The sequence below is a fragment of the Pholis gunnellus genome (genome assembly GCF_910591455.1).
Source record: "Pholis gunnellus genome assembly, chromosome: 6".
In the NCBI taxonomy this organism is placed as follows: domain Eukaryota; kingdom Metazoa; phylum Chordata; class Actinopteri; order Perciformes; family Pholidae; genus Pholis; species Pholis gunnellus.
The window spans coordinates 21687088-21701231 of NC_136532.1; the positions used below are offsets into that span (position 1 = coordinate 21687088).

The 14144-nt window shown below is 40.8% G+C and overlaps 1 protein-coding gene across 1 annotated transcript in view; it reads left to right on the plus strand.

Moving 5' to 3' along the window:
* LOC306697965 (transmembrane protein 132D) overlaps positions 1-14144 on the plus strand; it is a gene marked incomplete at both ends in the record, with an annotated part of 210237 nt that overhangs the window by 139089 nt on the left and 57004 nt on the right. The window contains one exon of the mRNA XM_079162079.1: positions 12073-12268. Within this exon, the coding sequence (XP_079018205.1) occupies positions 12073-12268 (196 nt within the window). The remainder of the gene's footprint in view (positions 1-12072; positions 12269-14144) is intronic.

The window sequence follows — 14144 nt, forward strand, 5'->3', positions numbered from 1 at the left end:
TCAGGGGATGACGGAAACCATATTCTGTAGAACAACATGGCGGGGGCGGAGAGAGACAGACAGGAGGGGTGTAACTATCAAGGCCACCGTGTCAGTGCCAGTGTGTGTGTGTCTCTCTCAGTGCTATTGATCTGTCCTCTTATATCCTCTTAACTCTCACCTTGAGAGCGTGCATTGGTGTGTCCCATGTTTAAGTTTTAATGAATAGTGCAGGACGAATGTGTTCACAGGTAACACACTTCAAATTAGAGCTTATTGTAAAGCAAACTGTCTTGTACGGCTGTATGTGCGTGCAATACAATACGCATGTTGGGGTAAGTATGTGTATTTGTGTGTGTGTGTGTGTGTGTGTGTGTGTGTGTGTGTGTGTGTGTGTGCGCGCGTGCATGCCTCCTTTGATATTGCAAACTCATTCCCCCAGTGTCCCCTCTGTCTTTTCAGTGACAACCTGACTGTATCTGGACAGCCTGGACACACTCACTCAAGCTCTCTCTCACACACACACACACAGATAGATTTACTTGTGTTCCTTCCGTCTCCTTTACAGTCAATCTCGACAAAAAAAAGTAAATAAAATAATTTTCCGTCGTAAAAACAGTAAATAGTCACATTCATGTCAGTTTAGCTCAAGCTGTGCCAATAATGCTGAAGGGAAGCCTGGAACAACAAGCTATTATATTTTTTTAAATTAAATGAAATTACATTTTCATTGGTTGTTCTGTTGCCCTGAGTGTGTGTGTAGGTGTGTAGATTATAGCTGCAGACAATCTGGTCTCTGTTTATGCAAGCTGTAACTATCTGTGTGTTATCACATGGTGTGTTTTTGGTTCGGTGTTGCATGGACGTGTACGTCTCCGTTTGTGCGAATGTGTTTGATAGGTTGCACCGAAATATAAGAAAGAAAGAGATTGTGAGTGTGTCATTTCTTCTGTGTCTATTATCTTATAACTTGTTCACAATTTCTTCTGTGTTTTTATTCAGTGTGTGTTTTAGTTACTCAGTGGAATTGAAACTTCGGCAGGGTTGGACTTTCAAATAGTGTGTATCTATGTGAAAATACATGTTTTTGTCTCTAAAAAGCTTATTTGCATATGTGTCGATGTGAATAACAGGGCCGAATGTTGTATGTAAGCATCTGCATGTTTGTGGATTCAGTTTAGTCTGGAGATGGACAAAATCAACAGTAACTCTTCAGTGCATTATTATTCATAAAGGCTGGATAAAATGAAAATTAAATGACTTTTTATTGAATCTTTTATTAACACAGTTATGTAATAAACTTATTGAATTAATGAATGACCATAATCAATTCATGACATTTTTATCACTGGAATTTTATAAACACAAACCAGTCATGTTGCCCCACACATTCTTGATGAACTCTTTGCAACCTTTAAACTTGATTGTTTTTTAAATAAATTAGACTTAACGCTGTTTCATCTCGTAATCCATTAAAATAATCTGATAAATTAAAGATTGGGTATGATACATTGAGGCATATTTAAAGTAATGGCGTTAGATTGTATTAAAGGTGCATTTATGTTTAGCTACCTACATATTCATATTCATATATTTATATATTCAGAGAGAGAAGAAACATGGCTAACTACTTAAAAGAAGTAGCTCAACATTTAACCAAAGGACTAAGTCAAATAGCACGACTGAAAACAGTCAACTCATCCTTGCTCCTTCCGCTGAGTTTACCTAGCATTGAGAACACACAGCTGTTCTTTTACATGCTGCATAAACAAGATCAGCCTTTAAGTATTTAGTACTTTACTCTCTTTTAATGTGGCTTCCTACTAGAGAGTTTAAAATAGCACCGGATTTCCTTCTCGCTGTCCCGATCATCTTTCTTTTCCATTTCGCTTGAGATTATGGGGCTCTTGGTAACTGATGGCAACCCAGATCTGACAGCTGGTCAGTGGAGGCTAAACCAGGTTAAAAAGACTCAGCGGGTGTCCGTGTGTGTGTGTGTGTGTGCGTGTGTGTGTGTGTGTGTGTGTGCGCTGGATGGATGGTCGCTTGTGTGCAACCAAGTGCACATTGAGGTGTTGAAATTAAGTGTGAATGGCTGATGGACTGCCAGGTTGAGGTGAAATACACACAAAAATGCACACTGATATGCGCTCTTGACACACACACACACACACACACAGTTTGGGGTTGTCTTAAGCCAAACTGACAGGGGTTGTCTACGATGGTGCGTTGCATCTCTGCGTCCAGCTGTCACACACGCCCTCTCGCTCTCTCTCTCTTACACACACATACAAACACAGTGAAGGTGAAGGTGGGTGATGGCTGTGACAGTGTTGTCGGCCTGTGGTTCCGCCTGGCGTCGTCTTGCCTTTTCTTCTGTCTCTCTCTGTCTCGCCGTTTGTAGCTAACACATCTCTGACAGCCGTGTGTGTGTGTGTGTGTGTGTGTGTGAAAGAGAGAGAGTGTTATTACCTCTGTTTCCATGTAGTGCTTTTTATCTTTGTCTCTCTGTCTATCTATCCTTTACCTCTATTTTGTGGTAGTCTCATATCAAATGTTTCTCTACAAAACCCCCTGTGTCTCTCTCTCACACACACACACACACACACACACACACACACACACACACACACACACACACACACCTGCTGTCAGCCACTGGCTGTGCGGGTGCTGAGGGGAAATGCTCTAAGTGACAACTTTCTCTGAGCAAAAAGAGAAAAAAATTGCCTTTGCCTTTTTTCTTGTCCTCCTCCCTCTTCCATCCTTTCTTTTCTGCCTTGTATTCTCCCAGGGGATGTTTCCTCTCGCCTTGCCAGCGGTGCATGTCTGTTAGTGTGTATGTGTGTGTGTGTGTATTTGTTCTCTATTGTCCTTTGAATTTCCCCTGAGACCACCACTTTCCTACAGTACACTTTGATAAGACAACCTGTCCTCCCTGCACTTGCTACATTGTGCGAGCGTGTGTGTGTGTGTGTGTGTGTGTGTGTGTGTGTGTGTGTGTGTGTGTTTTTTGCAACTTTGAGGGTGACTCAAAGGGAGAGATTTTCCTTTAGCTACTACCTGCTTCTCCTCAGGAGGAAAAACCAGCGAGGGGTCAGCAACCGGGTGTGAATTACTGAGGAGCCACACTGAGCTGAACTCCTCTGAAAACAATATAAGTTTTAGGGAAAAGTGGAACTCTATCACAATCAACCACCGTGCTCATATTTATTTCAAAAGTAATTTATACTCACTGATGAATATTGCAACACTTAAAATCAAACTCTAAAGGGAACACATGAGTGAAATCTGTCTCCCTCCCGAGAAAGTAAATCTAATCAGTTTCAGATCAGATACTCTGGTAGTAATCTAGTGTGTGTGTGTGTGTGTGTGTGTGTGTGTGTGTGTGTGTGTGTGTGTGGCATATATTGGGTACGGCACTGAGCCTAGATAACTGTGAGACTTGACTTCATCATTCAAGCAATGGTGTGAGGATGTGTGTGTAAGAAACATTTCAAATGCTTTGTGTGTCTCTTATTAAAGCTGTGACAGACAGGTGAACTGACCTTGACTGCGTATCCACTTCTACGGTGAGGCCATTGGAAGTGTCTCAAGGTATGCATGTGTGTGTGCGGCAGTCATTTGTTGTATGAGCAAAAGAAAAGGTGCACTGACCCAGGGGGCAGCACAAGAATACACACACACACACACACACACACACACACACACACACACACACACTCTTGCTACAAGACAAAGACACAGCAATTGAGACAGGCCAGTGTAAAAATGTTCAAACAGGCTTGATATTGAGCCGAACAACTCACTGGACCGATGTACCAAATTTGACCACTAGGTATTGCACTTGACTCAGCAGCTTGTCACTAAAATGAGAATAGCTGGTTCACCTTAAAGGTCAGCCCACCCAAGGTCAGTGAGGCTGGGCCAAGGTTGTTGTTAACTTCGGACTAACCCCTTTACTGTTACTCACACGCTCGCTCGCTCGCTCGCTCTCTCTCTCTCTCTCTCTTTCCCTCTCTCTACTCGCTAACGTTACAGGCCGCTCGGCTTGCAATACACTAGCTGGGGGAAACCCGTCTCGTCTAACAAAATGTTAAATGTTTCAATGTTCAACCGTCTGAGTGAGTGCCTCATTTTAAAGATGTCACTGTGAGGTTGTACTCAGTCTAAGCGGAGTTCTGAGCTTAATGCTAATGTCAACGTGTTAATACAATGACACTGCTAACAAGCTGATGTTAAACCATTATACCAGTATAGAATGTTATCATTGCTATCATTTGGTAACTATCACTAAACACAGAGTGAGAAGTTCAACATTTGACCTGATGATGGTGTTAAATTAAAAGTCAGAGAAACACAGACATTGCTACAATTGATGCTGTGGGTAACAGGAATGTCTGCACCAAATTCCATCCCATTCCATCCAATAGTTGTTGAGAAATTTCACTTAAAACCTGGTGCTGGTGTCACTAGATGACCAAATCAGTACAGTTCATCCTTTGGTGGCGATGGATGTCTGTATAAAGATTCATGGCAATCCATTCGAGATTTGTTGATATTTAAGTCTGAGTTGAATGGCCCACAAAATCCAGAAGAATTGATGGAAAAATGGAAAAACAGACATGCAAGTGAAGAGAACAGAAAGGTGACTAAGAATGAGGAGAGAACCAATTCATTGAGGCTGCAAACAAGATTTCTATCTCTGGCGAACCAGCCTGGAAACTAAATCGTTTAATTGATGGCTAAGTAGATAAACAGAGAAGAAAAATTGTCAATCATCTCTCTTAATCAGCTCTGAGACTCCAGAAGGGCCGAGCCAGTTACACACAAGCGTAAGAAGTGAGTCCAGTTTGCAAGTCTCACAAGACACACTCTGCTGCCAGAAGTGTATCTTTTTATCTGGGTTTATAGGCTAAGCCAGGCCAGCCGCTATCGACAGCAAAACATTCACTATCAAAAAGATGCCTGTCCGTCTGTCTCGTTGTGTATCAAATCCATTTCAATTATCTAGCATCACAGGAGAGTCCGTAATAAAGTCCTCCTTCAGATTCTTACTTTCAAAGAGTTGTTTTGTGAAGCATTGTTGTAATTTATGCTGTGGTGTAACCACCACTTCTTTGCCATGTACTTTTGCCTACCCAGAATGCCTTTCTACAACCCACCAAAACACAGGTTCATGCCTACTGTGTTGCAATTGAAAGTGAGCACATGGGATATATTTATTGCAGGACGTCACGGTTACTTCGTTCACTTCTTATATGAAACCAGATCAGATGACACATGTTCACCCTCTCAGACCGACAGAAAAAACCTGCATCACTTTGGCAGTAACAGCGATAATAGCTCAAGGTCAGCATTGCCTGAAGGAAAAAACACTCAGAGGCGGTGAGAAAGTGTCAACTTCTGCACTAGTTTTGTTTGGTTGGTTTTGAGTGTTGCTGAACAATGTTCTAATGTGTGTGTGTTGCCATGTGTGTAATATGTGTGTGTGTGTGTGTGTATATGTGTGTGTGTGTAGGCGAACAGGTATACACTAGAGGACAGTGTAATATTGTTTTGGAGCCTTGTGGTTGGGACGGAGCTAACACCTGAATGAACCTGTCACTGCAGACACATTGCTTTTTCAGCTCCAGCGATTACACTCCACCCAAACACACTCAACGTTTTCCGGGTGGTTCTTTGTACGTGTGTGCGTGAGCATGTGTGTGCGTGTGCGAGACACAGAGAGAGTTGTGTAGCTTGTGCGTTTCCTGTGTGCATGTGTCTGAGTGTGGGAGAGACATGAACAGAGAGTGAGAGTGACAGAGCGTTGTGTATCGCTGTGTCTAAACCTCTGCTGTATTTTAGGTTTCTCCCTGGAAAATATGAAATAATGCCATTTTCTAGTGTCCTTGAAACAACAAGTCGTATTGATGGATACACACACACATGGGGTATGGTGGACCTCACCAAAAAATGAAAAATTCTCATTTTATCTGAAAAGATGTGGACAAAGATTTCTCTTTTCTCTTTTCTCTTTTCTCACTCTTTGCTACTCTACAGCATCACATACTGTACTCTTTAGTGTGTCCTTCAGAAAGGCACTCGTGACACGTTATGTGACGGAGGCCTGTAATTGCACAGGGTGGCTTGAGAGGGTAGTTGGACTGACAAAGACAGAGAGTGATGCTTGTAGAAGAAATATATCCTAGACCTATAACCTCAACTAATCAACTACCATCAATAAATGCTGCTTTCATGTCACAGTATAATAACCGTAATTGCCAATTTTTGTCTTTCTGGAAGTTCTGATATATCCAAGTTGGTGTTTGATAATAACAAAGTTCCTCAATGTCAAACAAACATATACAGTATGCCTCGCGTCAGCCAAAGCTTGTTATTTAAGGTAATTGAACCCACATTTATTGGATAAGGTGCTATATTGTCAATGCACAATATCTTTTACATCTCGAAGATTTTAATTTCGATACATGTCAGTTAAGTCACAATCTATTGCCCATTGATGATATATATATATATTTGCAGTATTACAAACTGGGTGTCTGTGGTTCACATGCTGCATCTAAAAACGCGTGGAAAACGCCGGCTTTGTCGCATTGATCCTTTTCATCAAGATGCTTGGGAGGTTGCGCTCCTGTCTCTTGGGACAAAGCCGCTGCCCTCTGAACTACAGCGGCTTCGTGCACCTCGGTGGCGTCCGTCTCGCTTTTGGAGAGTGCGATCCGCGTGTCTACATTGGATCAGGACTGCCACTTTAACTTTACAGTCATTGAGTTGTCTTGAGTCGCCCCATGATGTGAAGTGAAATAAATAATTACCAGATTGAAGACTTGAGCTCATTTAGCAGAGCACCTATGATGATGTTAACTACTGCCGCCCAAAAAACCCATCGAGTCGAGCCAGGTTCCTGTTCTTCTTCTGCAGCACATAACAGACTGAATAACATTACCGTAGCAGACACAAACCAAAACAAGATGGACGGACATAAACAGCTGTGCAGACATAACAAAGGAGAGGACTTAAGAGGAGAGAGCAATATGTAAAATCAGTAGTGGCAGGTATTTTCTTCCATCAGATAGTGTTTCTATGCCTGTTTGAAATGTGTAATAGAGGTTATTGCTTTAATGTGATATGGGATCTCATTCCAGATTTTAGTGTACGTATGAAAAAAAAAGATCTCTGACCATAATTGCTTTTGTAGGGCAGTAATGGAATAAGTGCATGCAAAATTGATCTAGTGATGTATTCCTGATTTGAGTTGTGTCTTGGATGTAGAGCTTTAAGTGGTGGAGGGGAGTTATTGTTCTGGATCTGAGAGTAAAATGTAATGGCTGGATAATGTGTGTAGTAGTTAGATAGATATGAGGAGAGCATCATTACCATAGAAGAGGAAAGTTGAAATGAGCTGAGTCTGCTCAGCAGGACGTCATGATTCGCTGTATTAAAGGCTTTATGAAAATCAATGAAATGGCTCCAACAACATGACCTTTATTGAGTGAAGTACATATATATGTTAGATAATAATAATGCAGGCCTGGTTGTTTGGATAGAACGCACACCACTCATTGGTCAAGACTTAGTTCAACTTGAAAGGATACACCAGATCTTCTTTAAATACTATAAGTTAACCAGGACACATCTGTCCAGCACCCTTACGACTTTTCTTCCAATTACTTTGAAATATAACTTTGAAAATGGATATTGGCCTTTTGAGTTTGAAACAAAAGTTGGATCCTCAGATTTAAAAATGAGGGTGATTTGAGAAGTTTTCCAGCCGGAGGTAAAGATATACAGCCTTACACTGAGGTTGATCAGACAGTGCTGTCAGCATGAGTCTGAAGAAAATGCATTTTTAATTGATACATATCACAAGCGGGAGAATGTTTCAAAGAGTTCCAAATATCAGACAGTTCATTCTGTGTGATCTCGGAGAAAGAACCTCGGTGGATGTAGAAGAAGAGACAGGTGGGCGGGGGGGGGGGGGGGGGGGGGGGGGTCTTCTGTGTCTTCTGTGTCTTTTTCAGTGCCATAATGTTTTAGGTTTGGCCAGTTTAAATGATTCTTTTTGGAAATACACAGCCACAGCCTTGTGTAGTTCAGTAGTAGTATTTTTTGCTGAGCTCTATGAAACGTCTGTTACTCCCCCACGTCTTTCGAGGAGTTATTTTTATTGAGAGAAAGAATATGTTTTTTAATAGTTGCAGGATTATCATAAGTTTAGTCAACCGTGATTCTCTTGTAGCCAGTGATATCGTTTTCTTGTATTATTTAAACTCTTTCTGTCTTTCAAATGACAGTTCATTGCTCCAATCAATTACTCATTTTTGCATTAAACTGAAGTAGCTTTGAGATAAAGTGGAGTGTCGGGCTTCTCAGGGTTTCAACACTTCTCCTAACAGCGTGAATAAGTGAGTGAGCTGATATTGTGGTGTGAATTACTTAAGACGGTGCATATTTAGAGGGCCGTTTTGTAAATATAAGGTCAAGGACTGAACTGCGAGTGTTACAGATTATAGCCGGCTCCTTGATTAATTGATAGAGACCGAGCTTTATTGCGGTAGCTTTCAGTGATTCTGAGCTGACATTCCAGTCCAGATTGATTTCACCCAATATAACAAGCTCCTTCGTTTTTACGGATTTTATGACATCAGTGGGCAGCGATAAATAAACACTTGCACTGACATTTGGGGGCTTATGTGACAGTAATTGCATGTTGACATGTCAAATTTACAACCAATTGCAACGTCTCAGTTTCAATTTGTGTTATTGAGTGTACACATTTCTGACTCACATAAAAAGCAACTCCATTGCCAGTTTTATCAGTGCAATCTCTATAGATGGTACATTTCTATTGAGAGAAAAGCAGGAGTTAACCGTGATTCAGAAACTGCCATTATATGGGTTCCAGAAGCGTAATCTTAATGTTGTCCCTTTTGGGTACAAGATTTAGTGTTTATATGAAGTTGGCGGTGTAGAACCACGCTTCATGCAAAGCTGTAATCTGCCAGTAAACACAGTAGAAGAAGTAGAGGTTGTGAACCGGAAACAAAACAAGACGCCATCTATGAGAAAAAAATGGAGAGTTTTAGTTCTTTACTTCTACTTTGGTCTCATTGGTCCACACATACCTGTTGATGCTTCTACCGGCCATGTTTCTGTGCACTATCATGTGATTTAAATCTTCACTCTGTCAGAACTTATTCAGCAAAGATGTTTCCGTATGACGCACCAAAACAACATCTCAAAGTAGCATTAAAACGTTTTCGAGCAATTGAGGAAGTTTTACTGAGTTTTCTGACATTTCCATAGAGCTTTTCTAACGTGATACTTCAAAATGCATTAGTAATTGGACGACATGAAAATCTCATGTCACCATTATCCTGGCCAAAACACTTGTGATTCACAACATTATACCAATAATAATCAACTTAACCTTACATTAGGTAAGATCCCCTGCACAGACACAGGATAGATACATTGATTTTTAAAAAGCGACATTTTGTGAGTCAGTTTTTGCTACATGATAATACCTGTATTTTTTTAAACCATGCTCTATTTTTCACTTATCAACCCTGATAGCGAGCAAGACAGATTTTTCTAGTCACTCATGAGGATATTCTCAATCATCCCGATCATGGAAATTCACCGTGATCAACTTACTACCTGTGGTTGTTATCGCAATCCGCAATAAAGCCATTGAAAACAGGAGCTTGCCACTGCCCACTTTTAAAGCCAGTAATGCAATAATGATAAAATGATGAAATAAAAAACGATTTTTTTAAAAGGGGAGCCATGTAGGCAGGCTGGGGTAAAATTGTGGTTTCTGTTGAAAGACGGGACGACTATAATATGATGTCTGGTTGGGTTTGGTAACAGATAGAGAGAAGCAGACATATGGGGAGGGATAGATGAAAGAAAAGCAAGCATGATGGAAGGATCGGGATGAGGTCAAGGGGAGCTGACACCCATCAGTTTTCCCTCCTTAATCTATCTGTGTAAGACATCGCTCACCCCATCTGCCTAGACACACACACACACACACACACGGGCCAGATATCACAGACCCTCAGCAATTGGCTTTGTCATGACCTTTAACCATTATATATCTGTGCGTGTGTGTGTGTGTGTGTGTGTCTGTGTGTCCGAGATGCCTGTAAGACAGCTATTAAACCTTGACTCAAAAAATCAATTTGCTTCTTTTTTTCTTATTCATGTTCCACTAGCCGCTGGACATGTGTGTGTGTTACAGAATGACAGTGACAGGGAAATAATAAACAATAGAGTCGGACGTTCAGTCAGCGATGTTTTCAGTTGCTTAGCAGTGTCTAAATTAAGCTTCTCTCTTGACACTGTGAAACAGTCGACTGTGGTGCGCGTTAAACGTTTATCTCTAAAATCCCACCCAGGAGACCATTTGTGCTGCTGTCAGTGGGTATATTTCACTACTATCTTGACCGCGGCAAACGTACTGTCACATTTCAGATAGTGTTTTATTTAAAACCGCTGTGTTTCTTTTGCTCTGTGTGCTCCAGATAAAAGCACAACCAACTGAACATTGTATTTAGCGTGTAGACATTTTCTTTGATTTTTGTGTCTTTGGGTCATTCATTCATTGATTCATTCTGAATCTGGCCAGAACCCTGACTTCCAAATAACTATGACATCATTGGCTGAGGTCTAGAAGAAGAAGACGCAAAGAGCTTCTGTGGGGGACAAATGATACAACGGTGTGTTATTCACACTAGCAGCAGATAGAAGCAGTCTGCCAGGCAGAGAGGGAAAGCGGGTAATGAGTCTACAAAGCCGTGAGGGCATGATGTGCAGCACGAATCCAAGTTGTCAAAATGACAAAATGACAAATCTCTGTATGTAGGAATCAGAATAGAGAGTTGGAATTAATGACAGGATTTCCTTCTCTTTTTTTTTAAAGGTGCCAGGTAGAAAGTTTAAATTGAAACTGGAAGTGATTATCTGGAGATGTTATTAACAGATTATTTTGATAATAAATGATAGATCCTTGTAATGATTTTAAGATTGATAATGTCTCTTGGAATCACTCAGTGGCTTTGGGGGTGCATAGGAGCGAGATTTCTTACTGTTTTAGAAAGAGCCAGGATAGCTATGTCCCTTGTTTTCAGTCTTTATGCTAAGCTAAGCTAACATAAAGTAGCTATGAACCTGCAGCAGAAACATCTTTAGCAATGCTACTAGTCCGTGGTAACAACACAGAACTTCAGCATTGTCAACAGAACAATATGATCACACACACACTCACCAACATGAAGAGAGGCAAATTAACGCACTTTTTACTGGCTTTTCCTTTTCAGAGGAAGCATAAAGCAGAACGTCTCCGAAGTTGTAAAATGTCTCATTATTTTTGGATGCCATTATTTGACTCCTCATATCTCTCCCACACACACTTACAGAAACACACACACACACACACACACACACATGTGCACATGTGGACAGCATTTTACTCTTCTTAGCAGTCCTCAAGCCAGAAGCACATCATAATCACCGCCATCACCAAGATCCGCGCCGTCATCACCTTTATTATCATCATAATTACATCTTCACAAGTAGCAGTAGATGCTTGGCGGGGATGTAAACAACAGATTTATTTTTCCTCAGCTCCAAATATTGTTAAGGGGTTTTATCGTTTCACTGATTACTGAAATACTCTGGACTTGGGTTACAATATATTTTGATGCTGACAAAAAAGAAATCCTTAATAACTTAAAGTCATCATTATCTGTGACAGAGTATTGTTCTGTTATGAGTAAGTGGACATAAACGTTGCGTTGACCTAAATGAGACCTGTGAGGGATAGTCTTTGGTCACCATGGCCAATGCTGCTGTGTTTTAACAATGCACTTTACAAGCATTATTTATCATCATAAAATGTGACCGGCAATCAGTGTTTCTTTTGAAATGTTTATCCAGGGCACTCTTCACATTGTCTGGCCAGTCAGAGGAGTTATCTGAGCTCTTCAGAGGAGGTCTTTGCAGGAAATAGAGGAAATATAAAAGATTTAATGACGTAAAACCTGATGTATTTTTCCTTTCCCTTTCTCTCCCTGTCTGCAGGTTGGAAAGTCCGTCATATGAGGTGATGCAGCTGGAATTTGAGGTGGATAATGTGATCAACCTGGTGCCAACCCAGACTCTACACTGGAACGTGGAGTACCTAACTGGCATGCAGACATCTTCCAGGCAAACAGAGAAAGTCTCGCACCTCTACATCAGCAACGCTGACATACAGGGAATCGTACCACTAGCTGAGGTAAGAGATGACCCGATAGATGAGCACAGATACAGATAGATATCGAATTGAATTGCATTACTGATATCTGTGAGCACACACGTTGATATAGCCAGCAGCACACATTTCTTATGCTGGAATAGATTTTCCCCTCTATTTCCCTCCTCCTAACCTTCCTGCTGACACCTCTAACTCATCCTCTTCCTTCGGGTTGATCAAAGCTCGAAAGGTTAGCTTGCTTACCCCCTCCTGTTGCTACAAGCCTCCCGGTCACACACACACAGCAGGTTTCACCCTCACAGGTTTCAAAATGACAAGCAGCCTCGCAAATATGGACACACAACCAAGCAGGTACAGTCTTACACACCTACTTTCATGCACTAATGCTTCCCCCGTGTAATGCGTCATGCTGGCAGGTGTCAATCCTGGTGAGCAGTTGGCCTCTTTAGGTCTTCACAGGCATTGTATCCTATTTTGAGTCTAGACTTTGGTGTAACTATAAGCATTGACACAAACAATTGACAAAAAAGTTATTATTTGCATATTTGGAAGATAGAAAGAAATAATGTGATGTAATTAAATTAAAATTCAACAATGCAACTCTGAGAAAGTGAACGACTAGACAAAAAAAAATCATCAATACACTTTTTTATTCTTTCTCATTCCCTTCCTTTCCAATCTTTACACTTCCCATTATTTCTCCTTGCTGGCAAATCTTTGTGACAAGCAGTGTCGTATAGTTTCAAAACTGAAATAATGTTGAATCCAATTATAAAGTTCAAATAAACTTTTATGAAATGCCAAATGTCTATGCATTAGGCAATGTATATTTTGCTTTGTGTATATTTGGCATCAAAAAGTCCAAACTGAGTTAAATTCGACGCTTCCTGTCTGGAAAAGAGAGCAAACCGTTTCATAAAAATGATGACTTTGGACTTGTTCTCCTGTTTATCAGACAGGGTCAGGTGACGGCAAAGGCTGCATTTAAAAAAGGTCGGCTTTCATCTGTAACATTTCTCCTCATCACCACCATTACCTCTTACATTCACAGATCAAAACAGACACATCCCATAACAGACATCACTGCTCTGGCTACAGCGACCAAGAACCTCTAAAAAGTGAGGAGGAGGAGGATGCTTTTCAAAATACTCCCAGTTCCATTACCACTGAGGTAGAGCTAATCTGGCCTGATAGCCCTCCTTCAAACAGCAAAGCCCTAGTGAGAAAACCCAATTTTGTTCAGGGCTTTTGCAACCTCTGTCTCTTTCTCACACGGCAAAAGCAAGCTTGAAACCATCATTTCAAATAGCAGTGCTGTTGGGATTTTGCTAGCTTTTTTTTTTTTTTTTTTAAAGGGAGCAGAGTGAATAGTGCTCTGGAGTGAGTAATGCTATGCTTCATCCCCTGCTATTTTAAAACAGAAGCATTTATATTTTTTATTAGAAATCATGGATTTAAGTTGGTTGTTCAAGGTATTTACATTTGAGCCTTGAGCTTTGCAGGCATCAATTTAAAATGTGTCTGTTTATGTCATTAATTACCACTAACTTGACAAAGAGGGCCTTGAAATACCCTTTCATTATTTCTCCTTTTACATGATTATATTATGTAGAACACACAATTTCTTGGTTGCTTCTGTTCAAGAGAATCAATTTGGTCCCTTTGTGGATTTAAATAGGAATAGGTGACAAAGTTAAGGAAAGAAATAAACATGAAGGGGCTTAGTGTTTGGTAACCACTAGTCTGACTCACCGAGTGTAGACTATAATTTGGCACCATCGCTGCGTCCTGTGCTTAGCACTGCCCAAGACGACTGTGATTGGTTTAAAGAAATACAAACAAGCCAGAGTGTTTTTTACGCTGTACCAGAATGATAATATGTGGAGCTGACACGGCG